The following is a 22,949-nucleotide window of genomic DNA, read 5'->3' on the forward strand; positions in this document are numbered from 1 at the left end:
TTTATGTTGCTAGGCTACCTAGTTTGCGGAAGTTTACACATGTATGTGCTGCGACTAAATAGTTCTATGCTAAATATTTTAAAAAGCCTTTCCAGATTAACTAGAATCTTACTTTATGGCGAATTATATGTCAGAACGCCAACTAACACCTCCGTGAGTTTCTTGTCTTTGAAATCGAGAGGTTAACATGTTTTTTTAAAGATTTTTCAAGATGCCCACCCACATCCATTGTATGACCAAAATGGTGGTAGAGCAATTATCAGACTTTCTCAAAAGTGCTAGTTTTGTCACCGTTTTGATCTGAACCATTGTATATGATCATAAGTAACCTTAAAACAGGGCTAAACATGCATTTTCCCTTTACTACTCCTTTAACTCTCACACATCGACTTGAATCTTCCCCTGTGTGCCTGTAGTTGGCGTTCAGCACCACGGAGATGGCCCTGGCCCTGAACCGTTACCTGTGCTCAGCCGTGCTGCCCGTGGTCACCAAGTGCGCCCCTCTGTTCGCCGGCACGGACCACCGGGCCATCATGATCGACTCCATGCTGCACACCATCTACCGCCTCTCGCGTGGCCGCGCCCTCACCAAGGCCCAGAGGGACGTCATCGAGGAGTGCCTCATGTCCCTCTGCAGGTCAGTCGCAGAGCTGAAAGAGTTGTGGGACTGACAAATTCATCTTTGTGCTTCATTTCATATACAGTACTTTTCAGAAGATCTACATTTCTGTTTTATAAATCCTTTTTGGATTGGCCCTATGTCATATTCTAATATTTTGAGATACTGGATTTTTGATTTTCATGAGCTGTAAGATGTAATCATCAAGATTAAAACAAAAAAGTCTTGAAATCTTTCACTTTATGTGTAATGAATCTAGAATATATGAAAATTTCACTTTTTGAATTAAATTACGGAAAATAATGAACTTTTCCACGATATTCTAATTTTTTGAGATGCACCTATAGGGTCACAGGCTCAGTTTTAACCGCCAATCCTGCTCTTGCTCAGGTACCTCCGGCCCTCCATGCTGCAGCATCTGCTCAGGAGGCTGGTGTTCGACGTGCCGATCCTCAATGAGTACGCCAAGATGCCTCTCAAGGTGTGGAAGAACAATCCTCTTCCTGAGTTATGGAATGCTGACTTTCTGTATCATATGCCACCGTGAAGCCATTTTATTCAACATTCTGTGTGTCTAATTCCAAGAGTCACTGTCCCTCTAGTTTCAGCTCTTGACCAATCACACTCACTGTGCCTCTGTTGGTTTCAGCTGTTGACCAATCACTACGAGCGTTGCTGGAAGTACTACTGCTTGCCTAACGGCTGGGGCAACTTCGGAGTGTCATCAGAGGAGGAGCTGCATCTCTCACGTAAACTCTTCTGGGGCATCTTTGAGTCTCTGGCACACAAGGTGAGCATTTGGTGTCGTCCCTCTTTCACCCCCCCCTTGGTCATCATAAAAAAACATGCCCCTCTCTTCATCCCTCCCTCCTCACTTCACTCTCTCTCTCCCTTACAGAAATTTGATGCAGAGCTTTTTAAGATCGCTATGCCGTGCATCTGCGCCATAGCCGGCGCTATCCCTCCTGACTACGTCGACGCAACCTTCACATCCAACACTGAGAAGAAGGCCTCTGTCGACGCTGAGGGCAACTTTGACCCCAAACCTGTGGAGACCACCAAGTAAGAAATCACAAATGATGTTAGGAATCTGCAAATGCAGATTATTTTTAATCAATAGGCTACAGTATACAGTACCTATTATAATCTAAACCTGTTTTGAACTATTTGTTATTTTCTAGCACCATCATCCCCGAGAGACTGGACGGCTTTATCAACAAATACGCCGAGCTCACTCATGACAAGTGGGCCTTCGAAAAGGTCTGTCTCTCCTCATGTCCCTCTTCTAGTACATGGCATTTCACCATCAAAGCAATGTTCAAAGTGTTATTGAATGACGGTCACATATCTGTTTTCAGATTCAGAACAACTGGACTTATGGAGAGGTGCTGGATGAGAATGCCAAGACCCACCCCATGCTCCGCCCCTACAAGACCTTCTCTGAGAAGGTCAGCACCTTTCATGAAAGAAAACCTGATATTCAAAACGGATGTTCTGTAGAATATACATCACATCATCTGTGTCTGTGTGCTCCAGGACAAGGAGATCTATCGCTGGCCCATCAAGGAGTCCATCAAGGCCATGTTGGCCTGGGAGTGGACCCTGGAGAAGGCCAGGGATGGGGAGGTGGAGGTGGAGAAGAAGGCCAGCACTCGCAAGATCTCCCAGACTGCTCAGGTGCAGTACAGGGCTAAAAACACCAGCTCCAATAAAGTCTGTGCTTCTTTTTTACGAACAGTAGATAGATTGACTATGTTTGTGCTTAATGTTTTGTCTGTCTGCAGGCTACCTACGACCCCAGCCATGGCTACAGTCCTCAACCTGTGGACATCACAGCCATGGCCCTCTCCAGGGAGCTGCAGGTACTGTACGGCACACAAAACAATCTTACTGGATGTTCTTTGTCAATACACTATCAGCTGACTTCCTCCCCTCTCTCTCTCTCTCTCTCTCCAGTCCATGGCTGAGCAGTTGGCTGAGAACTACCACAACACCTGGGGCAGGAAGAAGAAGATGGAGCTCCAGGCTAAAGGTGAGAGTTTAAAATACTTCAAAAGGATCTTTCCCGAACGTTAGATTTCTGACTGGACTTGGCATGGTCTTAGTTTGTTAATGAACACTGTACTATGTTCAGGCGGAGGTACCCACCCCCTGCTGGTGCCCTATGACACCCTGACGGCCAAGGAGAAGGCCAGGGACAGAGAGAAGGCCCAGGACCTGCTCAAGTTCCTGCAGATGAATGGATATGCTGTCACCAGGTACCACCTCCCAGAACCCGTATAGACCAGGACAGGTTAGAGCCTGTTCACTAAGCCCCCGCCCCCACCTCCCTCCCCCTTCGCCTTCCTTCCTCTATTCATCCTTCTCTCTGTCCCTCAGGGGTCTCAAGGACATGGAGCAAGACATCTCCTCCATCGAGAAGCGCTTTGCCTACGGCTTCCTCCAGAAGCTGCTCAAGTGGATGGACATCGCCCAGGAGTTCATCGCCCATCTCGGTACTGTGCTACTCTGGGTGGGAGGGGCCATAGATACAGACAGGGATAGAGAGGACGCCTCATTAACATGTCATAAACACTCAGTCTTCTACTGTACAGTATTCCCTGGTTGACAGAAGACTGTGCCACTCTCTCTCATACTCTCACTCTCTGTCTTGCCCTCTCTCTCTCTCTCTCTCTCTCTCTCTCTCTCTCTCTCTCTCTTTCTGTCTCTCTCTCTGCAGAGGCTGTGGTGAGCAGTGGCAGAGTGGAAAAGTCCCCTCATGAACAGGAGATCAAGTTTTTTGCCAAGGTAAGATGAGAAGAGCTGGAGGACTACTCTACCCAGAATGCCCGCCAGGCTGCGACCCAATGACTACTTCTCTCTCTGTCCCTGTGTCACAGATTCTCTTGCCGCTGGTAAACCAATACTTCAAGAACCACTGCCTTTACTTCCTCTCCACACCTGCTAAGGTGCTGGGCAGTGGAGGCCATTCCTCCAACAAGGAGAAAGAGATGATAGCCAGGTTAGTTGCCAGACCGTGCTAATGAAATAGTTTCAATTACGTTTTATCCTTTTTGACTCCGTTTATTCACGAGCTCTATTTAAACTCCCTACCATAAAAAAACTCCTTTAGTACAATACCTTGCTTGTGGTAGTCTCTGTTCGCAACAGCCCCCCCCCCCCACCATATCCCTCCATCTCTCTCCTCTCTCACTCATTTTATGGAATCTCCTTAATTCCCTTGACCTCCCTTTGCTTTGACCTCCCTCCTTCTGGTCCATCTTCCCATCCTCTCCCCCCTTTCCCCTTCTCTCCTCCTCCCTCAGCATCTTCTGTAAGTTGGCTGCTCTGGTGAGACACAGAGTTTCTCTCTTTGGTAAGGAACCTGCATGGTGGTCTAATGCCTCAAATCTCTGTCTCCATCCATCTCTCTCCCTCCCTCTCTCTCTCTTTCATCCCTCCAGTTTAATCATCATCAGTATATGACCTCATTAATTCACACCTTCATCTCTACTCGGCCACTGCTTCAATCCTCCCCAGACTGCCCCCCTCGAACCCTCCTCCTTCACTAACCCTCTTTTGGTCTCTAGCTCGGCTTCTGCTCTGCTTGGTTGTTCCCAGCTGCCTACCTCTTCTCTCGTTTTTGTGTCAGCTTTTTATAGCCCTGGATATCTCTGGTGCTCAATGACTATGCAAGGAAGCAGCATGAGTGTGTGCGTTTTAGTGTTCCACAGCAGGATCCTCCATGGTGTATTCAGACTGGCTGGCCTGAGGCACTAGCTGTACCTGCATCCTTCTCATCCACCATCATGTGTTTGTGGTAGCATCAAGACGTCACTCTTGAAGAACTCCAGCACACTACTGAAAACCAATGGACATACATCACTGTTATTGTGAAAAAGAAGATAGTTGTCACTACTAATCCATGTGTAGTAATTTTGATTAACATTTTCTAACATTCTCTACCTTGCGTTTACGTGTGTGATACAGGGATTGCAATATTCACTGACTTGTGGTATTCAGAGGATATCTTAGGTGTCAGTGTTAGCGCAGCCATGGTAGCACAGGCTTCTCTGGGCTGGCTGTGGCTCAGGAGGTAGCGCGGGTCGTCTAATAATCGCAGGGTCAGCGGTTCGAATCCCGTCCCAATGAGCAGGGTAGCACCTTGCATGGCGGCTGCTACCATTGGTGTGTGAATGGGTGAATAAGGGGCTATTGTAAAGTGCTTTCGATAAAAGTGCTACTTTATAAGTGCAGTCCATTTACCATTTCTCTTTGCTGTCTGCAGGAACTGATGCTAGTGCAGTGGTCAACTGCCTGCACATCCTATCACGATCGCTGGATGCCAGGTAACACACTCACATCCTCCATGGCTACTTCAGATGGTGTTAGTCAAGCATTCGTTTTTCACAGACATACAAAACGTACAAATGTCCATCTCCCTGAGCTGGCTCCTCATTTCTCCATCTTCTTCCTAGGACCGTGATGAAGTCTGGTCCTGAGATCGTGAAAGCAGGACTGAGACAGTTCTTTGAGAGTGCTGCAGACGATATCGAGAAGATGGTGGAGAACCTCAAACTGGGCAAGGTGTCCAGTAGGAACCAGGTGAGATATACATTCCTCGCTCATTCCTCGTGTCTTTAGGAATGGTTCCCGTAGTGGCCACTCTGAGTTAACCGTGTGTGTGTGTGTGTGTGTGTGTGTCTGCCTGTCTGCGTGTGTGTTTGGGTGTGTGTGTGTGGTGGTGCAGGTGAAGGGCGTGTCCCAGAACATCAACTACACCACCATCGCCCTGCTGCCGGTCCTCACCACGTTGTTCGACCACATCGCTCAGCACCAGTTCGGAGATGACGTCATCTGTGAGTTGGACTCAGATCCCTCAGTGTTTAAGTTCTTCCTCACACAGATACAGTCCTGTTATGAGATAGCCGCATTCCAGAGACCCCGTTTATTCTAAAATGTTCTCTCTCTCTCTCTCTCTCCCTCTCCAAATCTCTCTCTCTCTCTCTCCAAATCTCTCTCTCTCTCTCTCTCTCTCTCTCTCTATCTCTCTCCAAATCTCTCTCTCTCTCTCTCTCTCTGACCCCCAGTGGATGACCTGCAGATATCCTGCTATCGCATCATGTGCAGCATCTACTCGCTGGGCACTGTCAAGACCCCGCATGCTGAGAAGTGAGTAGACACGCTCGGCCTGCTGTAGACTGGTGTGTGTGTGTGTGTACGGTACTGTATACAGTACATACTGCGCTGTGTCTGTGATAACGCTGACCGTGCCTGGGAGTGTGAGGTGGTGACGTCGTGCCCTGTGCCCTGCAGACAGAGGCCAGCTCTGGGAGAATGTCTGGCCCATCTAGCGGCCGCCATGCCTGTCGCCTACCTGGAGCCCATCCTCAACGAGTACAACACGCACTCCGTCTACACCACCAAGACCCCCCGCGAGAGAGCCCGTGAGTCACAGCTCTACCTCTACCTCTCTCGCCCCCCCCCCTCTCTCTCTTACCAAACTACCCGTAATATCTGTCCCCTAACATCCTAGTTCTGTATCAGAATCAGAATGAGTTTTATTATTGTAGTTTTTCAACATACTAGGGATTTGCTTTCGGGCATGGTGCATAACATTGAGACAACCTTGGACAGGGTGCAGGGACGAGACAGGACAGTGCAAAGACAGGACAGTGCAAAGTACAAAATACTAGTGCAAAATAAGATAAGATAAAAAACAATATACAAAAGTGTAGTGCAGCCTGTGTATATACAGTGAGAGTATAAAGTGTAATGTGTATGTGAGTGTGTATGTTGTGTGCGGCGTGATGTAATCGGATGCATGAAGTTACACTGAAGGTTTGCGAGAGAGTCAATACCCTCCCTCCCTCTAATTTCCTCCTCTTCCTCCTCTCCCTCCTCCTCCTCAGTCCTGGGTCTCCCTAACCAGGTGGAGGAGCTGTGTCCTGATATCCCAGAGCTGGACGTCCTGATGAAGGAAATCGGAGACCTGGCGGAGTCCGGGGCCCGCTACACCGAGATGCCCCACGTGATCGAGATCACCCTGCCCATGCTGTGCAACTACCTGCCCCGCTGGTGGGAGAGGGGCCTGGAGAACTTCCCCGACCAGGAGGGCCAGATCTGCACCGACGTCACCTCCGAGCACCTCAACCAGCTTCTGGGCAGCATCATGAAGATCGTGGTCAACAACCTGGGCATAGACGAGGCCTCCTGGATGAAGAGGCTGGCAGGTTAGCGTGCGCGCGCTGTGCGCTTTAGACCGCGATAAGTCAGAGTGATAAGTCTGAGTTCCATCGCGGTTCCTTTGACCTTCGACCTGTCGGTATTGACCCGTAGCCTGTGCGTGTCTTGTGTGCCAGTGTTCTCCCAGCCCATCGTGAGCAGGGCCAAGCCCGAGATGCTGAAGTCCCACTTCATCCCCACCATGGAGAAGCTGAAGAAGCGCAGTGGGAAGGTGGTGGCCGAGGAGGAGCAGCTGCGCCTGGAGGGGAAGTCAGAGGTGGACAGCGAGGACGGAACCATCAGGGACGAGTTCGCCGTGCTCTGCCGCGACCTGTACGCTCTCTACCCGCTGCTCATCCGCTACGTGGACAACAACAGGTACCGGGAGGGTTCCACCGAGCTGGCTTGCGTCTTACACACGCGTTGTGCACGTGTTGACCGTCTCAGATGTTACAGCTTAACGGAACTGGTTTCGGACGCGGAGAGATGGCTCGCTGAAAGTCCGACAGCGCCTTTTTGTAACGCGGTGTAACCTGTCTTGTGTTGCGTCACAGGGCGAGGTGGCTGACCTGCCCGGACCCGGACGCAGAGGAGCTCTTCAGGATGGTGGGGGAGGTCTTCATCTTCTGGTCCAAGTCTCATGTGAGTCTCCTCTCCCTTGACCTGATGACCTTATACACGTCGCTCCCTCTGTCCAGCCCTCTTCTCATTTCCCCTCTCTCCGTCCATCTCAGAACTTCAAGCGTGAAGAGCAGAACTTTGTGGTGATGAACGAGATCAACAACATGTCCTTCCTCACCGCTGACAGTAAGAGCAAGATGAGCAAGGTGAGGGTGGACACACACACAAACTAACTAACCAAGTGAATATAAATGTTATACTGTACGTCAAGGTGTCTAGCTTCTTCTTTACAATTTAAACGTTTAAACGATCTACTAATACTTCCAAAGACTTGAGTCCCATTTGATACTGGGGAAAAGCCAACACATACTGACTGTGTATCTCTGATGTAATTCCTGTAACATGTCTACTTCCTGGTCCCAGGCGGCCAATCAGGTTGTGTCCTCAGGCCTGTATCATGGCTCCGTCTGGTTTCAGGCCAGCAGCAGAGGTGGTGTTAACTGTGTTCTCTCTCTGTGTTCTGCGTCGGCGATGTTGCGGGGCCGCTAGTCCGGAGACGGAGAGGTTAGACTGTGTTTGTGCACGAGCTTCTGTGCTGACCGCATGGGAGTATGGGGAGGCATTTCATCAAGCTCTCCTATGGAGTAGTGCACCGGCGTCGGAAAGCACTGACACCCGGACCCTAATGCTCTTCACACACACACACACACACACACACACACACACACACACACACACACACACACACACACACACAATCTTACAGTATTCACATTGACGTTTTTCTCACTTATCGTACTGTATATACGGCTTATTTACTTTACTAAAGACAGAAATGTAGTCTATTGCTACTGTATATACGGGCATTTTAAAGTTGCTACTGAACAGACTTCAGGGAGCAAGGGGTTTGACTGTAGTAATATGAGAGTGTGCGACGTGTTTATGTACTGTGTGTATGTATGTGTGTGCGTGTGTCTTTGTAGGCGTGCGCGTTGGCGTGTGTGTGTGGTGTAGTGTGCGTATGTGTTTTGTGTGTTGTGTTGTTTTGTGTTGTGTTGTGTTGTGTTGTGTTGTGTGTCTGTGTGAGGGGGGGGGGGTCTGGAGGTGCTTGATGAAAGCTCTCAGCTGTAGATCGTAGTGATGTGCCGGGTGGGTTTCATGGCACTCGGTTCAGCAGGGCCCAGTGAGAACATACAGGTCCACTGCTGCCGAGTCCCATCGCCACGCCCACAGTCTGACCAGGTTGACTTCCCTCAGACGGTTCCTGGTGGGCTCCCGACTGAGTCTGTGCATAATCTATGTACTGTGTCATGGTTGATTTGGTGTGTCTTTTTTTTTTTTTTACGTTTGGTTGATTTTTCCACCTTTTGGCGGTGACGTTCCTTGGCTAGGAGCACTCTAAATCGCCCTTCTCTATGATTGATATTGTTTTACGTTCCCCATGAACGTCCATGTCCACCTCAAATACTTATCTTCATCACCCGTACTTCCACACTCACTCCACCAGTGACCTCATTTCCTGAGGGGGAATCCAGGAAAAGGAGAGACAGCCTTTTAACGGGTGTATCATGGGAATTGTAGTTGACACTGTCTTCAGCTAGACATCCATCCATATTTTCGCCCCTCCCCATCTACAGTAATTCACCTGGACCATTACATAGTGTGAAACATTGTATATTAAATCTCCGTTTGGAAGTTGTTTGACCATGAGTTTTACACTGGTGACACTAACCCAAGGACAGGAGGAGGCATTACGACACTAAAGGCTTTGAATACAATTTTGTACTTGTGCCCAGTTCTATCTAGAGAACCATGTGTTAGTTAAATGGTTGTTAACGATTCCTGTCCGAGTAGGAAAAACCTCCTCTCCTTCGCTGTCGGCTGGTCATTACTGTAGGAGCATCTGTTATCTGATCACTACAGCACCTCCTTCTTTCCTCCCTGTCTCTCACACACATAAATACACACACAGACAAAGACATGCACGCACACACACAACCACATTCATACACACGCGCTCAACCTCAACCACAACCACACACACACACACACACACACACACACTGCATACACTACACAGGACTGAGGGGGGCGCTGTGAGACCAGACAACAGTCAGTAATGAGCGCCAGCAGGCCCAGGACAGGAGTGTGTGAGAGGTGCCCAGAGGCGGTGGAGTTGAGCCCGTAGACCAGACCTACAGTCTGCTGCTCCTGGTGTGCTGTGCTGGGAATGGGGGGCTTCATCTGGACTCTGCACTACTAACAGAGGGGCTGCATTGTGTGCCGCTAGCTGGAGCAGCACTGAAGCGTTGCACTTTTGAGACAAGAGTGTGACTTTTAGTAGGAACATGTACTGTAGTTCCGTACTGTTGTACATTCCGCATGAGGTGTTTTGTTTAATCTGGGTGAGTCTTTTTCCATATCCCATATCCTGTACAAACAGTGACAACAGCATACACTCATCTTCACATTCCATTAGTTTCTATAACAGTACATTATCCATCATGTATTTGGTTTGTATAACAGTATTTGAATAATAACAATAATAATAATAATAAAAATAAAAATAATAATAATAATAATAATAATAGTAGTAGTAGTAGTAGTAGTAGTAGTAATAATAATAACAATAATAATAATAATAATAATAATAATAATAGGACTATTTAGGTACACTAAGTAATACCCTTAACACCAGAATGAAAAGATGGGTAAAAGGTAAGTCTCAACAGCAGAGCCCTCATTCTGATCCATGTTTGGGTAACATCAGCTGGGGTGTGAGACGCCGGGGCGAGACGCCGCGCTCTGACCTCGCTCTCTCCTCATAGGCCGGGGGCTCGGACGTGGAGCGTACCAAGAAGAAGCGCCGGGGGGACCGCTACTCGGTGCAGACCTCGCTGATCGTGGCGGCCCTGAAGAAGCTGCTGCCCATCGGTCTGAACATGTGCTCCCCCGCTGACCAGGAGCTCATCAACCTGGCCAAGATCAGATACTCTCTGGTACTGTGCCGCTGAGACAGTGGGGGATCGTTTAAGATCGGCAGACATTTTAGGAATTGAATGCGAAATGTAATTCATTTGTACTTGGCTCAGGGATAATCAGTTGGGTGGACATGAAATTTGTAGCGGACAACGTCCAACCATGCGCCCTTTGACTATCACTTACAGCTACTGTATTCCCTGCACTATTACTCTATACTGTATTCTCTATTGCTTCCGGTGCATGACCCTCCATCTGACTGACTGAGACTCAGAGTTCTGTACTGTTTGTTTGAGGATCAAGCCCTGCTCTGCTCCTTGGCCATTTCTCTTGCAGAAAGACACCGATGAGGAGGTGCGGGAGTTCCTGCAGAACAACTTGCATCTTCAAGGCAAGGTGAGGGGATCCCATCTGCCGGATGAACTGTGACGTATTTGTGTTTGCGGTGGGCGTGGCGTGGCGTGTGTGTACGTACTCACTGACCCTGCGCCCCGGGGGCTGTCCAGGTGGAGAACCCGTCTATGCGCTGGCAGATGGCCCTGTACAACGAGACGTCTGGGAGGGCCGAGGACGCCGACGACCCACAGAAGGTGGTGAAGAGAGTGCAGGAGGTGTCTGCCGTCCTCTACCACATAGAGGTGGTGAGTAGAGCACACGGCGCGGTGACGCGGCTACATTGACGACGCCTGGAACAAGCACCGGCTTTAAGACTTCTACGCTCTCTCTCTCTCTCTGTCACTCAATCCCACTCTCTCTCACTCTCTCTCTCTCTCTCTCTCTCTCACTCTCTCTTTCTCTCACTCTCTTTCCCTCCCCTTAGACGGAACATCCGTTCAAGTCCAAGAAGATGGTGTGGCACAAGCTGCTGTCCAAACAGCGGCGCAGAGCAGTGGTGGCCTGCTTCAGGATGAGCCCCCTGTACAACATCGCCAGGTGCCAGCCCCCATCACCTTCCTCACACTCCGCACCCCCTGCCCATCCCCTTCCCTCTCCTCACTCTCCTCGCCCGAACACCTCTCCCAAATCCACAGAATCCAGGCTGTGCCAAGGGTTCTTAACGAGGGTTCTAGATCGGGGTTCCGCTCCGCAGTAACTCCGAGTGTTCCGTCTGTCTTTTTCAGGCACAGAGGATCCAACATGTTCCTGGACGGATACAAGCGAAACTGGCTGGAAACCGAGGGCTACTCGTTTGAGGACAAGATGATCGATGACCTCTCCGTAAGATCCTGTACTCCGGGAGTGTGTTTGATGTTGGCTGGGGAACATTCTATATAATCCTTCTGAAAATCCCAACATCCCCTCTTCTCCACTTGTTAGAAAGCAATGGAGGAGGGGGAGGAGGAAGAGGAAGAGGAGATCGAGTCAAAGCCGGACCCTCTTCACCAGCTGATCCTTCATTTCAGCCGTACTGCTCTCACTGAGAAGAGGTGAGACCCCCGGACCACCTCCCAGCCTCCCTCTCTAGCACTCCTCTACCGTCCCTGAGACGCTGACAGAAACCCACATGTGCCAATGACATGCTGAAGACATTAAATATGATATCACAGCTAATGGCTTGTTTGTAAGGAAAAAGGTTGATGTGTTTTGCCTTCTCATTGCAGTAAACTTGACGTTGACCACCTGTATATGTCTTACGCTGATATTATGGCTAAGGTGAGTTTTTTTTTTCATAATGTCTGTTTAAAGGGGGATCATGACTTTGTTTAATTTCATCTAACTTTAACTTTATTATGTAAGACCTAGTTCTGACTCTAGTGCTTCTACCTCTCTCCCTCTGTCCCCACTCTCTCTCTCTCTTTCTCTCTCTCTCTCTCTCTTTCTCTCTCTCTCTCTCTCCCTCTCCAGAGCTGCCACATTGGTGAGGAGGACGAAGGGGGAGAGGAGGGGGAAGAGATGGCCTTTGAGGTGCGACAGACAGAGATGGTATGGGGGGACCAGGGGCTGGGGACAGGGGGAGGAGTCACCGGAGCTTCTCGCCACGCACTGAGTGACCACACCGCGCCACCACAACCTGCACACACTCCCCCCGCCACATCCTTCTCTCTTCCAGTCTCGCTCTCTCCTCCACTCACACCAATCTGTCGACTTCCTGTTATGGTGGACTGACTTGTGCATTCCTTTGCTGGACTCTTGCCCTCATGTCTTAGTCTTAATTACTTGTCTCTAAAAAATCGCATGATTGAGTGCAGAGAGATGGTGCAACTAAAGACGACAAATTGGAATATAGATTCAAAACTCTAGGATTAAATCAGGAGCTTTTTACCCCTGACTCACAAACTCTAACCCTGATGTTGATTAAAACATTTAATATGATTCATCTTTGATACGAACGGAATAATCTTTGCGATAAACAATTCCAGGCTTGGATACTGTGATGATGTGTAGGGTAAATGTAGCGATAGATGGATCCAATTCTTTCTCTGGAGGACAACGTTTCATGTATCGAAGGCACAGTATAGAGTATTACTGCCCACTGAGAGATACGTTGCCCTCCAGGGTTTGATTAGCTCCAGTTATGGACAACCTGGGTGTCTCCATGTGTTACTGGGACACACACTCACACATGCTCATACAGCGCAGGTGTCCTCTCCCCAGAGCCGGCTCTCCTGTCTGACCCTGTGTGTTTGTGGTGACTACAGTACCTTAGTGCCAGTAATCAAGCCTTCTGTAAACTTGCATCACCCCCCTCTGTCTCTCCCTCTCCCCCCTACTCACCCACTGGGCGGGCCGTGTGCTCCTATCTGGACTGATTCTGGTTCTGATAACCTCTGCTCCTATCTGGACTGATACTGATTCTGATAACAACCTCTGGATTTTGGATGTTTTCATTTTGAATCGGACTTCATTAACACATCTCCCTCTCTGTACTCACCCAAGGACTACAGTAAAAGCCTGCACAGTCAGCCAGACATGCGATCAAACACACAGACACGCACGCACCCCGCATGCACACACACACACACTCACTCACATGCACACTCACTCACTCACACACGCACTCACTCACACACGCACACTCACTCACACACGCACACTCACTCACACACACATGCACACACACACACACACACACACACACACACACACACACACACACACACACACGCACATTGTAGTACAGAAGCACATTAGTCGCTGTGAGGATGGAGAGCCTCTGTAGCCTGGAGGATGGTCTCTCCCTCACCTTTGGTACCACATGGCCAGGCCTACGAGGGAGGGAGGGGTGGATAGAGAGGGTGGGGGGGGAGGAGGGTGGATAGAGCTCTGGGATGCTTGTGGGCGGGGCTAAAGCATTGTGTTGTGGTGGGTGGGTTTTGCATAATACTGTACTGTATATTTTGTCAACAGGAGCTGATCTTCCATTGCGGATACCGTTTTGAGAAATGCAGAATTAGATTCAGCTAGATTTGAGCAGCTCACACATTCCTTTAGTAAAGTAGCAGAGAATTCAACTGGGCGTTCGAGCGAGTGCAATGTTTTGACACGAAAATCATCAGGCGCTCCTTTAGTAAAGTGTTTGAAAAATAAATGTAACTGATACATTTTGTAGTGCTTTAGTACAGCTCCCCCATGGTCATTTTATTCCTAAAGATAATTGAATTCCAAGGAATGTGCCCGCCCCTCAAATCTCGACTAATGACCAACCAGTGTCTCAGCATCTCTTGCACATAGAAAGGCATCACATGCTACACAGTTTAACAGTAATGAAAAAGAACGCCTTTCTTATAGGAGACTCTTGACTGCTTGGAGCATGTCAGCGTAGGGCTTTGAGCCATAAGAACGTGCATCATTAAGTTTTGAGAGAAATGCATGCTGTCAGTGTGGTACTGCTACTGCTCCATAGCAGAATCACCGTGCAGGGAGTCAGGTGTGTTTGCTGTACCCGCCAGCAAACACGAAAAGCCGTAATAACGACTCCACTAATAAACGTTTGTGTCTCAAAGGAAGAGAATATACGCGGTATGAGAGTGCCATGGGGTGTGTATGTCCGCGCTGCGTGCGTGTGTGTATCTGTGTGTGCGTGCGTGTGTGCGTGCGCGTGTGTGTGATTGCGTGCAGAGTGAGCGTGTGCGGGGGGGGCGGTGCAGATGCGTTTGACGGGGCTACAGCTGTCCCCCCCGTGTCTCTGTCCCACAGGACAAGGAGATGGAGAAGCAGCGGCTCCTGTACCAGCAGTCCCGCCTGCACGACCGCGGCGCTGCTGAGATGGTGCTGCAGATGATCAGCGCCTGCAAGGGTAGCTACACACCATCAAACGCACATTATATACTACTGGAACGATGTCTCTGGGCTTATTTCTGTTTCTGTTGTGTGTGTGTGTGTGTGTGTGTGTGTGTGTGTGTGTGTGTGTGTGTGTGTGTGTGTGTGTGTGTGTGTGTCACCCAGGTCAGACCGGGGTCATGGTGTCCTCCACCCTCAAGCTGGGCATCTCCATCCTCAATGGAGGCAACTGTGATGTGCAGCAGGTTAGTGGAGCTCCCCTGCTGTCACCCACGGCGCTCGTCCAGCTCCCGACCTCAGCCTCAGCCTCAGCCTCAACTCCCGACCTCAGCCTCACCCCCCTACCTCAGCCTCAGCCTCAGCTCCCTACCTCAGCCTCAGCCTCACCCCCCTACCTCACCCTCAGCCTAATCTTCCAACCTCAGCCTCACCCCCCTACCTCAGCCTCAGCCTCAGCTCCCTACCTCAGCCTCAGCTCCCTACCTCAGCCTCAGCCTCACCCCCCTACCTCAGCCTCAGCCTAATCTTCCAACCTCAGCCTCACCCCCCTACCTCAGCCTCAGCCTCAGCTCCCTACCTCAGCCTCAGCTCCCTACCTCAGCCTCAGCCTCACCCCCCTACCTCAGCCTCAGCCTAATCTTCCAACCTCAGCCTCACCCCCCTACCTCAGCCTCAGCCTCAGCTCCCTACCTCAGCCTCATCTCCCGACCTCAGCCTCAGCCTCACCCCCCTACCTCACCTTCAGCCTCAGCTCCCAACCTCAGCCTTACCCCCCTACTTCACCCTCATCCTCAGCTCCCAACCTCAGCCTCACCCCCCTACCTCAGCCTCAGCCTCACCCCCCTACCTTACCCTCAGCCTCAGCTCCCTGCCTCAGCCTCACCCCGCTACCTCAGCCTCAGCTCCCCACCTCAGGCCCAACTCAACCATTGAACAGAAACAGTGATGTGGGGTGTCTCCGTCGGTTTGGGGTGAACACCTTGTTGACCCGGCCAGGAGCAGTTGGCCGACCGTCGGTTCGGGGTGAACATGGGGTGGAAGTGTTCTGTTGTTCCTTTCTCTCCTGATGTGTCCCTCTCTCTGTCTCTGCTTAGAGGATGTTGGAATATTTGAAGGATAAGAAGGATGTGGGCTTCTTCCTGAGTCTGCAGGCTCTAATGCAGACCTGCAGGTGTGTTGATAATGACGGTGATGATGATGATGATGATGATGATACTAATGATGATGATGATGATGATGGTGACCATGATGATGATGAAGATGATGATGATGATGATGATGATGAAGATGATGATGATGATGATGATGATGATGATGATGATGATGATGATGATGATGATAACGGTGATGATATAATCCGTAGGCTAAATTGACTCAGTCCTGTCATCTGCTGTGCAAGACAGCCAGACAGTCCAGTGTATGCTAATGACTGTGTGTGTGTGTGTGTGTGTGTGTGTGTGTGTGTGTGTGTGTGTGTGTGTGTGTGTGTGTGTGTGTGTGTGTGTTTTCTGGCAGCGTTCTGGACCTGAATGCCTTTGAGAGACAGAACAAGGCCGAGGGGCTTGGCATGGTTTCAGAAGAGGGCACAAGTGAGTATGGCGATAATGAGTCCTGCCACTCCATTTCTGACACACAAATGGCTTCATTTACATCGCCTGTGCACCCCGAGATTGCAATAGCAAGTCAGCTGCCTGTATACTATAAGCTGTCACTCTATATACTTCATAGGGTTCAGACTGATTCTCTTTACATGGGTTAATATTTCCCTGACTCCCTTCATTAGCGAACTACATTAAGCATACAGTTCTGTACATGTGTTGTAGTGCAGGGATTCTCAACCTTTTGTAACTTAAAGCCCACTTTTGATTGTAAAAAAAAATAAATCCCGAGGACTACCTTCCCAAATACATGATAAAAAAAACATACTGTAACATGCCCAAAAAGGAGAAAAAATTAGCTGTAAATGTGTGCTTAATATGTGTTTAATATGTACGCTTGTCGGCTGGAAGGACCAAAATACATATTCTGCTTTTCTGGCCTCAGTGAGACACTTGGGCTTCTAGGACATAATGAGATGAAGCGTTGGTGGGTGAGAGGCTGACATGCAGAGTCGCATACAGAGTTGCTTTCAGTTTGTTCCTTGCCTTTGATTTTGTGACGGTCATAATGGAAACCCCTGACTCGCGCAAATAGGTGGTGGTGAAAGGCAACAGAAATATGATTGCTGGTTTTGACAGAGAGGAATATTGACTGGCAGCCAGTCAAATGCCAGTCCGCGGCCCACTTGATGGCGCTCTGCTGTCAGTTCCTGTGTGTATACTGTATGACGAGTGAGTTTGTGTGCATCTGTGTGTGAGTGTAGGCTTGTTTGTGTGTATTGTATGTGTATGTGTTTCCTGCAAACAAGTAAGAGATTCATAAAGGTGTTGTATTAATAGTGACTGTTAATGTACTGTACAAGATTTCCTCTGACAACCAATGGAGAACCACCCTGGATTCACTGCATTTCCTCTTTCTCTCTCTCTCTCCCTCTTCTCTCTCTTGCGCTCTCTCCCTCCATCCACAAAACCACTCTGCCTCGCCCCTCCCCTTTTATGCCCCTCCCCCACCCTCCTCCTATTCGCTGCTCTTGCGGTTCTCAGGCCTAAAGCTAGAACGTGGTAAATAAAAACTCTTACCTTTTATTTCCTCTCTCTCTTTCTCTCCAGACTGTCCTTTCTCACTTCCAGCTATACTCTTCACCTGACTAGTCTTTTCTGTGATGTTTAGTTAATATGCATTTCATTTCGCGCTCAAGGAATTTGTGACGAAAACTTTACAATCACTAATTAAGTTGTTCTTGTGTGGCTAAACGTCACAGACGAACAGTCATATATTTTTTCCCCTACCGCCTTAATCTACTCATTTCATTCTTAACAACGTATATAACTACTGTAGCAGTGAATGTAAAGTTTTTGCCCTTGAGTGCTTTGATCACACAGATCTACTGAACTCCAGCACTAGTGGCTGAAAAGGAAAGCAGAAAAGTAGCTTGATTCTTCCTTTCCTGATCAGATCTGTCAAGAAAACAGAATTATGACCTTATGTCCAAGAAACCTTGAAATGATTTGCAGCCTCAGTAGGGACTCTTCAAACGTCAGGTTCCTCACAGACGAGCTAAATTCCTCAATTAATGGCATTGTGAATTTACAAGCCAATGACAAACGAGTCATTAACCTCTGACATTCCCTTAAACCCTGACATTCCCTTAGTAATCATTTTCCCTCTCATCTCTTCTTAGAAAGCTACAGTATACAGTACTACAGAAGGATGTTCTCTGCAAATAAAGTTGACTTCAAACCCGGGTTCAAAACCTATTTGAAATTATTTCAATTACTTATTTGTGCTTGATTTCTGTTGATTCTGTTGATTTCTGCCGCAATAGAACCTGTGGGCTGTTCCCCAAAAATTCAAACCCCACCCACCTGACACTCCAGGCAGGCTCAAGCAAACACTAAAAAGTAATGCAAGGATTTCAAATAGTATTTTCACCCATGTCTGGTACACCTAAAGTACGATATACATCAAAAACCACTAGAGGCAAGAGCCCATCTTTGAACTATTGTTTTTATTTGACAGAGAGCATCTTAAGTGTTAATTAAAACAAAAAATGTTAATTCAAACTTTATTTTATTTTAGATATTGCATGGGAGTCTGTACTTAATAAAATCATGCACTGTTCAAACTATCCTTCAACTTTTCTCTCCATAAATCATCTTAACATCGGTCTAATGTGTCTTACTGTTTTTCCATGTGTACTTTATTACTGTAGCTGTGTCTATCATGGTACCCAGGCTATTCCAAATGCTTCAATACTAACACACCACGGTTAAGTGGTAAACGGAACTGTAACACAATAAGTTACTAATATTACCCACAAACATCTCCTTCCTGTAGAATGTTTATATAGTACTTGTCTCCCCCGCTCACTAACCATGGACTCGTTGATCTCTAAAATCATGAACTACCAAACCCATAACTCTCCCAGTCGACCCCAGGCCCAAGGCCTGGAGCCTGGCCTCCCTTAACCCACTGACTGGCCCCCCATCCCCTCTGACTCCCACACACTGTCCTGTCATTCTCAAGCATAACCCCGTTGCCCTGACCCCCCCGAGTGCGGCTTGGCTCTCTTGTCCTCCCCTCCACCCTCCCTCGCCCTCCTACACCCACACACGTACTGGAGTTCTCCAAGTTCAGTAGATCTGTCCTGCATGACTGTGTGCCTTTGTGTTGACGATCTCGCGGAGAACACAAAGCTCTCCTCTCTCAGCTCTCTGTGTTTCTGTTCACTCTCTGTTCGTCTGTCGATCTTCATTACAGAAAAGTGTCTGTTCTCCATGTTTTCTGTTTTCTGTTTTCCACAGTATCCCTGTCCAGTGATTCTTATCAATGTGACATTATTCCTTTTTCTATCAGTCTCTTCTGTCCATCAGTCTTTCACTGTGGGTGTTTGAGCATGCTCTCTGGGTACGTGGAGAGCTGCTCTGTCAGACGAATGTGCAGTTTCGGGGGAGGGAAGCAGGCAAAGCCACAGCTGGAGTTAATGTTGAAGACTCTGCCTTCCTTCCCCAATGTTTGCCATTTGTTTTCCAGTGAGCAGACGAACAAGACTTGCTCTCTGACATATTTGTGGTTTCTGCTAACATGCTAAGAGAGTGGTATGATGTGGTTGTACTGACTAACGCCTCTGTACAGTTATACTTATATACATATACACACGCACACACATACACACACACACTTACACGCACATACACACAAACAGACACATGCACAACATTATCAACACTATGGGCTGGTTGTGCAGACATGGATTAAACCTAGTCCTGGACTAAATAGAATTTTCAATGGAGATTGTCCATTGAAAGTACAATTTAGTCCATGACTAGGCTTGATCCATGTCTGTGCAACCAGCCCTATATCACACAACATAACACTCATGCATATCCCTCATCTGAGACTCCTGTCGACATCCACTCACTCCCGTGTCTTCTGCCCTTCTGCCAAGATGAGAAAGTGATGGCGGACAATGAGTTCACCTGTGACCTCTTCCGCTTCGTCCAGCTGCTTTGTGAGGGCCACAACAACGGTGAGTCAGGGATGCAGCTCTCAGCTGAGCCTCCACTGTTAGCAGCTCTCAGCTTCCGAGGGTTTAGGCTACCACAGCTGCTCATCTGGGCTGTAGGGTCCATCAGTGTGCAGTGGTAAATATGTTCTGCTTGCAGTGTGCCTCCCTTGCGTACTCTTACTATACTGTCTGTCTGCAGATTTCCAGAACTACCTTCGGACCCAGACAGGCAGCACCACCACCATCAACATCATCATCTGCACTGTGGACTACCTGCTCCGACTGCAGGTCAGCCTATAGGCTAGGCTCTGTCATATTAGTCTCTCTCTCTCTCTCTCTCTCTCTCTCTCTCTCTCTCTCTCTCTCTTTCTTCCCTCCCTCCGCCTCTGTCTTTCGATTCAATCATGGTTCCTCTCTGCTCCTCTGTAGGAATCGATCAGTGACTTCTACTGGTACTACTCTGGGAAGGACATCATTGATGCACCTGGCAAGAGGAACTTCTCCAAGGCCATGACTGTGGCCAAACAGGTGTTCAACAGCCTGACTGAGTACATCCAGGTAAGGTCACCCTGCCCTGATACAGGGTATGGTTAAACCTCCTCTGGATGAGAGAGGTACAAAAGTTCAAGAGATTTTGTTTCTGTTTTTGCGAGAGGATCTCTAAAAACTCTCTCTCTCTCTCTCTCTCTCTCTCTCTCTCTCCCTCTCTCTCCCTCTCTCTCTCTCTCTCTCTCTCCCCCCCCCCCCTCTCTCTCCCTCTCTCTCTCTCTCCCCCAGGGTCCATGCACAGGCAACCAGCAGTCCCTGGCTCACAGCAGGCTGTGGGACGCTGTAGTGGGATTCCTGCATGTCTTTGCTCACATGATGATGAAGCTGGCACAGGTACAAAGCACACACAAACACACACACACATACAAACACACACACACACACACACACATACAAAAACACACACACACATAAGTACACTTTCCTTGCAGTTGTTTTGTGCACCAATTGTTTCATCCATGCAAGAGAAAGAATGAAATTCTTTTCATTTAATTTCACTGAACAATCGTTTATAAACAACATACATTATCAAGTCTACCCACAAATCTCCATATCCTCTTTTACTTGTCGCGTTCCCGCATAGAATATTCTACCCGATTTGGTATCATTGCAATAAAACATAAACACATGTCCACTTCTATCTCTAATTCTCTGAACCGTTTTTCTCATGGCCTCTACAGACTAAAGTATGTATTTGATTATTATTTTTCTTTACTGAGATGATTTGGTTTTTACTGGCTGGTTCCTCTTCCACGCCCTTGTGGTGGCTGCTCTTTGTTAGCTTGTTTCTGTCCCTCCCCCTGTCTGAAGATCTCAGAGTAGTGGCAGCTTACAGGCCATAGTATGCTACAGTACTTGTACAATGCTGTACTCAAGCAGTAGTTTCAGCAGAGAGATATCCCACTCCAGCCTGGTAAAGCAGACCGATCGGTACTCCCACGTCTCATTTCACTTCACTGGAATGAAATAGAACGTGAGCGTCAGATCAGAAAGCATTATCAGGCTAATTCCACAGTCTAGGTTCCATTGCATTAAGGATGAATAGGACAGATTCATCTGTCTGATTAAATTGTATTCACAAAGGAGTTTTGCAAGTTGTTTTGCTTGCTTTGTTAGACAGATATCTCATCTAGAAACAACATTTAGATGCCAAAACACCATGGGTTGAATATAAGAGTGCTAAACTCGAGCTTGATAGGCCACACTACAGTTGGCTGATTCTTTTCATGTCAGGTCAGGGAGTATACAGTAGTAGAGTTGGGACTAGAGTCCATACAGGGAGAAACAATTTGAGAAAAAGAGGACCTACCACAGAATTAACTCTCTTTAAGTCTTCTTCACACTCAAAATATTTGGATTTCTTCTCTTGACACCTCCTTTCATCACAAATGCAACTTCAATTTTTTTGGATAATCATTTGATACTGACCACTGAGTGTTTATCCACTTTAACAGTGTTTTATGTGTTTAATGTGCTGATATATGCTAATATTGTGTCTCTTGTTGCACTTTAACTCCAGAGTGTGCTGTGGTTTGTCTGACTAATCCTTTTTTACTAATGGCACATATCGGGTCCCTCTGTTCAAACTGCATTTTTGTATATTTTTCCAAAGAATATCTCTCCCAGATATGAGTAATCAGTTAAGAATGTCACATTTAGAAACCAATGTATGACACGTGTTTGTATGAGATATAGTGGGTCAGAGTTTTTTCTTAGTTGACTGTTGTTGACAGAGAGCAGCATGTCCTTTACACCTGCTGTGACCATAAGAAACATGTCAACATTAGAAAAATCAAGCTGCTGTGCATTTGTTCATAAAAACAGAAATATGCAAATTGTACGTAGGGAGCACACACACACCCACACACCCTGGTACAGTATGCAGTTCACCCATAGCTCCTGGGCTGGCTAGGAGATGGGCTGGGCGCTTCTGCACCTTCACTGCACCGCTGTCTTTCCTGCTAGAACACATGCCCAGCAGAGACACCTCTAGCCCCTAAATGACTCCTGAAACCAAAGACTATAGGCGTAATACACCGAGGGAGAGATGATTCACATACAAAAATGAATTAAAAATGTTGATGGATAACATTTTTATTCTGATGTATAACCCTGTCAGATGCATCCCGACCCTGGACAACGAAGCGTAAGAATCTGTGTCTCACTCACCTTTGCCATCTCTCCTGTACATCTCTCATGCTGCTTTGTCCATCAAAACTCCAACAAACACAGACAGCCAACATGGGTTCTGTTCTGTTGGTGTGCTATGCCTGTTGGTGTTGGTTGGCGCTTGTTGGAGTAATTTCTTCCCCCGATTGAACTTGCTCAATGAACCTCAATGAACATCTGTTGGGGTTGTGGTATGTTTGATCAGTGTGCTGTGATTTTCCAACAAACCCCAACAAACTATGGTGTACAGTTCCTTGTTTTTATTACACATTGGAAAAAGTGAGTTATGTAAACCCAACAGCCAACAAGAGAATGTTTGGAATGCTGGTGTTTGTTGGTGTTTGTTGGTCATTGTTGGGGCAGTGTATAAGAGTGTTTAGATATCCCATGCTTCCTCTCTGCCCTCATCTTCCTACTCCTCATCTCTTCATCAGTCATATTGTCCTGTTACACATTTGCTGGAATATGCTGTTTTCCCTT

General features: G+C 47.9%; 1 protein-coding gene across 1 annotated transcript in view; it reads left to right on the forward strand.

Moving 5' to 3' along the window:
- Positions 1-22,949, forward strand: part of ryr1b (ryanodine receptor 1b (skeletal)) — a gene marked incomplete at both ends in the record, with an annotated part of 61,653 nt that overhangs the window by 29,219 nt on the left and 9,485 nt on the right. The window contains 42 exons of the mRNA XM_084448655.1: positions 417-637; positions 1,010-1,100; positions 1,269-1,409; positions 1,518-1,681; positions 1,801-1,879; positions 1,978-2,067; positions 2,156-2,296; positions 2,404-2,481; positions 2,576-2,651; positions 2,754-2,877; positions 2,999-3,114; positions 3,339-3,406; positions 3,499-3,620; positions 3,925-3,974; positions 4,887-4,947; positions 5,077-5,203; positions 5,349-5,457; positions 5,689-5,770; positions 5,915-6,045; positions 6,511-6,831; positions 6,961-7,201; positions 7,378-7,465; positions 7,558-7,650; positions 7,994-8,008; positions 10,273-10,443; positions 10,760-10,819; positions 10,930-11,064; positions 11,244-11,356; positions 11,545-11,641; positions 11,741-11,850; positions 12,025-12,076; positions 12,269-12,346; positions 14,561-14,660; positions 14,810-14,889; positions 15,739-15,815; positions 16,160-16,233; positions 17,287-17,304; positions 19,692-19,772; positions 19,951-20,039; positions 20,181-20,309; positions 20,529-20,633; positions 22,420-22,446. Coding sequence (XP_084304781.1) covers positions 417-637; positions 1,010-1,100; positions 1,269-1,409; positions 1,518-1,681; positions 1,801-1,879; positions 1,978-2,067; positions 2,156-2,296; positions 2,404-2,481; positions 2,576-2,651; positions 2,754-2,877; positions 2,999-3,114; positions 3,339-3,406; positions 3,499-3,620; positions 3,925-3,974; positions 4,887-4,947; positions 5,077-5,203; positions 5,349-5,457; positions 5,689-5,770; positions 5,915-6,045; positions 6,511-6,831; positions 6,961-7,201; positions 7,378-7,465; positions 7,558-7,650; positions 7,994-8,008; positions 10,273-10,443; positions 10,760-10,819; positions 10,930-11,064; positions 11,244-11,356; positions 11,545-11,641; positions 11,741-11,850; positions 12,025-12,076; positions 12,269-12,346; positions 14,561-14,660; positions 14,810-14,889; positions 15,739-15,815; positions 16,160-16,233; positions 17,287-17,304; positions 19,692-19,772; positions 19,951-20,039; positions 20,181-20,309; positions 20,529-20,633; positions 22,420-22,446 — 4,425 coding nt within the window. The remainder of the gene's footprint in view (positions 1-416; positions 638-1,009; positions 1,101-1,268; positions 1,410-1,517; positions 1,682-1,800; positions 1,880-1,977; positions 2,068-2,155; positions 2,297-2,403; positions 2,482-2,575; positions 2,652-2,753; positions 2,878-2,998; positions 3,115-3,338; positions 3,407-3,498; positions 3,621-3,924; positions 3,975-4,886; positions 4,948-5,076; positions 5,204-5,348; positions 5,458-5,688; positions 5,771-5,914; positions 6,046-6,510; positions 6,832-6,960; positions 7,202-7,377; positions 7,466-7,557; positions 7,651-7,993; positions 8,009-10,272; positions 10,444-10,759; positions 10,820-10,929; positions 11,065-11,243; positions 11,357-11,544; positions 11,642-11,740; positions 11,851-12,024; positions 12,077-12,268; positions 12,347-14,560; positions 14,661-14,809; positions 14,890-15,738; positions 15,816-16,159; positions 16,234-17,286; positions 17,305-19,691; positions 19,773-19,950; positions 20,040-20,180; positions 20,310-20,528; positions 20,634-22,419; positions 22,447-22,949) is intronic.

The sequence above is a fragment of the Borostomias antarcticus genome (genome assembly GCF_949987555.1).
Source record: "Borostomias antarcticus genome assembly, chromosome: 1".
Taxonomy (NCBI): domain Eukaryota; kingdom Metazoa; phylum Chordata; class Actinopteri; order Stomiiformes; family Stomiidae; genus Borostomias; species Borostomias antarcticus.